The sequence below is a fragment of the Chenopodium quinoa genome, unplaced genomic scaffold (assembly GCF_001683475.1).
Source record: "Chenopodium quinoa cultivar QQ74 unplaced genomic scaffold, ASM168347v1, whole genome shotgun sequence".
Classification (NCBI taxonomy): domain Eukaryota; kingdom Viridiplantae; phylum Streptophyta; class Magnoliopsida; order Caryophyllales; family Amaranthaceae; genus Chenopodium; species Chenopodium quinoa.
Window position 1 is genome coordinate 448622 of NW_018742271.1, and position 3441 is coordinate 452062.

The following is a 3441-nucleotide window of genomic DNA, read 5'->3' on the forward strand; positions in this document are numbered from 1 at the left end:
AGAATAAATCTGATATTGCTAGATTAAAGGAGATGCTTAACTCGGAGTTTGACATGAAAGACTTGGGTGCAGCTAGGAAGATTTTGGGTATGGAGATCTACAGGGATCGGGCTAGAGGTAAGCTTTTCTTGACTCAGAAAAGCTACATTGAAAAGATTTTGTCTCGTTTTGGGATGGAAAAATCGAAGCCTATAAGTACGCCAACTACTGTTAGTTGTAAGTTGTCTTTGTCTATGTCACCTCAATCAGAGGAGGAGTTGTCTTATATGTCTAGAGTTCCATATGCAAACGCGGTTGGTTGTTTGATGTATGCTATGGTCTGTACTAGGCCGGATATTGCGCATGCTGTTAGTGTTGTAAGCAGGTTTATGGCTCGACCTGGGAGGGAACACTGGCAAGGGGTGAAAAGGATTTTTCGCTACCTGAGAGGGACAACTGATATTGGTCTTGTGTACGGGAATGGTAGGGAATGCTTGGTCACTGGGTACAGTGATTCTGATTATGCAGCTGATGTGGATACCAGGAGGTCTGTGACTGGTTATGTGTTCACTTTGGGTGGTTCTGTGGTTAGTTGGAAGTCTACATTGCAGTCATCAGTTACGTTGTCAACTACTGAAGCTGAGTATATGGCTTTAACTTCTGCAGCTAAGGAGTCTATTTGGCTCAAAGGCCTAGTAGGTGAACTGGGTATTGCACAGGATTTTGCTACAGTGTATTGTGATAGTCTAAGTGCGATTTGCTTAGCTAAAGATCAAGTACACCATGATCGGACGAAGCACATTGATGTCAGGTATCATTTCTTGCGTACTGACAAGAGGATTAAGGTGAAGAAGATTGGGACTGCTGACAACCCGGCTGATTTCTTCACTAAGCCTGTTCCGTTTAGCAAGTTTAAACATTGCTTAGACTTGCTAAATATTGATTACTACGTGATGTAGTAGGCCCTGAGGGGCGAAGTTGGGGAGCTACTGGTGTAGGTGTGTTGGCCTTAAGGTGGAGCTTGCCCGGGGCTTGTGATGCAGGTGGAGCATTATGAGTTGTTATACTTGGAGACGAGTATGTGATGGGTCTTGGTTGAAGACTTATCGGGATGTATGGCTTATGCATGAGTCTTGCATCGGGTTTGGCTTGAGATGTTTTTCCACTATGTCTTGATGGGGTCGTTTGCTGACTACGAGTTCTCGTCAAGGTGGAGATTGTTGATAAGTATTAGGTGACTCGTACTTCGTAGCTTTGTCCGCCCGATCGGGCGGACATTGCCCGGTCTGACCGGGCGGTGGGGGTTGGATACGTTGAAGCATTCGTATGGAGTTTTCTTCTCGCGCCCGATCGGGCAGACCTTGCCCGGTCTGACCGGGCGGAGAAGGAAAAATGCGGAGACGCGGATTTTACGATTTAAAGTTATCTTTTATGTTATCTTTTTTGCCCAAGTATCTTTTATTTTAGGGATTAATATAAAACCTCCCTAATATTAGTATAAGGGTTAAGAGAGAGAGAGTGAGAGCCGTTCTTGAGAAATACAAGAATCATCTTTGTAATCTTTGCAGTTTATAGTGAAATCATTCGATCTCGGTGCCCGTGGACGTAGCTATCACATCGATAGTGAACCACGTAAATTCTTGGTGTTGTTCTTATTGTTTGCATTGAATTTCTTTATTGTTTTCTTGTTTGTTTTCGACCTTTGCTTCCGCTGTCGCACAACACTCATAAATATAGCTAAATGATCAATAATAAAAAAGGAATCTCATCATCAAAATCAAGTATATTATTCACTTGTCATTTTGTAGTAGTCATCACTACTTTATTTCTAGTACATTCAAAGATTACATACAATAGCTTGCTCTTTTATTCATTCTATCCATCTCTATTATTTCTCTAAATACCTCTAGTACTACCTTTACTTAATAACTTCAATTCAACACACACACACAAAAATGGCCCTAATCGACTTATTGCTCGATTTTGAGGACTATTTCCCATCAATGGTTGCTAGGTTAGGGGCGGAAGCATTTGTTGGAGAGCTATGCAACGGGTTTATTTTGTTGATGGATGTCGAAAAGGGGGTTATCACGTTCGAAAGCTTGAAGAGGAACTCCTTTTTGTTGGGGTTGAATGATATGGGAGATGATGAATTTTTGTGCATGCTTAGAGAAGGAGACCTTGATGGAGATGGAGCTCTTAGTCAAATGGAATTTTGTATTCTCATGTTTAGGTTAAGCCCTGGTCTTATGGATGAATCAAGGCTTTGTATGATGGATTATGGTGGCCTTCCTATCTTAGCTTGATTAAGCCTAAGCTAGTTAAGCTACCGCCCTTTCCAATTGAATCATGGTTTGTTAATATAATCTTTCTTATATTTCTAAAGATATAATACTAATTATATCATTGTTAATTTGTTATTAGCCTCTATTTAGCTTAATATATAATAACGTTCTCCCTTTGAATAATCTATTCATTCATAAATAAATCTAATTATGTTATGTTGTTGATGGATTAATTTGTTTGTTGTACTAGTTAGTTACTCATTTTACATGTTGAGCATTGACATGCAAATTTCATTATGTTTATTTGTAATGATTAGTATATGTATCATGTATGCTTATTGAGTTGTGCTTTTGATTTTTGCATTGATTTTTGATTGATAGAAAGCTACTCGTACACTTTTCTCACCTATAAATGGTTGATATCTCACCTAACAAGTAATAATAAGTATACTTTTGAATTAGTTTATGAGTTACTGCAAATTCTTTGTGGTGGGGTTATTGTTACTATGTATGAAGTATTTTGGGCTCAACTTACCCTATCCATTTACTATAGTGGAGTAGAAGCGGGGGAAGGGAATCCGTAGTATATTACTACCTCTGGTCCAAATTACTCGCAACTTTGGGGTATTATTTGTGAGATATAAAATATTCTAAAGTTGCGAGTAATTTGAATCGGAGGTAGTATTTAGAGTTTATTTATTTAAAGTAAACTATTGAGAATAAACCCTTGAAATTAAATCGGGAGAACTTATAGTATTTTATTATCATTTCTTATCTGACAGTTATCTGTAATGAAAAATGTAGATTTATTTTCTTTCCATTGTAGTAACAAATAAGGAAAAGCAACCATAAGAAGGTAGGTGCGTGGTTGTTCAAGGAAAGCAGAATGATAGAAATGCACATTGATCTCTATGAAGTTCTTTCAATTTTTATTTTTATTAATAAGATTAAAAGATTTTTAGTTAAGTGTCATCCAAACTGTTAAAGGATCATCTCAATCAAAAGTTTATGCTGATGGTTGAGGCCTAGGAATATGTTTTATACTCTTATCACTTTTTCTCACATGAAAGGCCCTTTGAAATTGAAATGTGGATGCATCACAGGCCCTCCCATACCCGACGCGAATTAATTCCACTTTGTTAAAAGACCATCTCAACTAAAAGCTTAAACTGATGGT

The 3441-nt window shown here is 38.0% G+C and overlaps 1 protein-coding gene across 1 annotated transcript; it reads left to right on the plus strand.

Annotated features, from left to right (window-relative positions):
- The first annotated feature begins 1738 nt into the window (after positions 1 to 1738).
- Positions 1739 to 2392, plus strand: LOC110684267 (calcium-binding protein PBP1-like). The gene has a single exon (XM_021860706.1). The coding sequence runs from the start codon at positions 1935 to 1937 to the stop codon at positions 2283 to 2285; it is 351 nt and encodes a 116-aa protein (XP_021716398.1). The 5' UTR covers positions 1739 to 1934; the 3' UTR covers positions 2286 to 2392.
- Positions 2393 to 3441: the final 1049 nt, after the last annotated feature.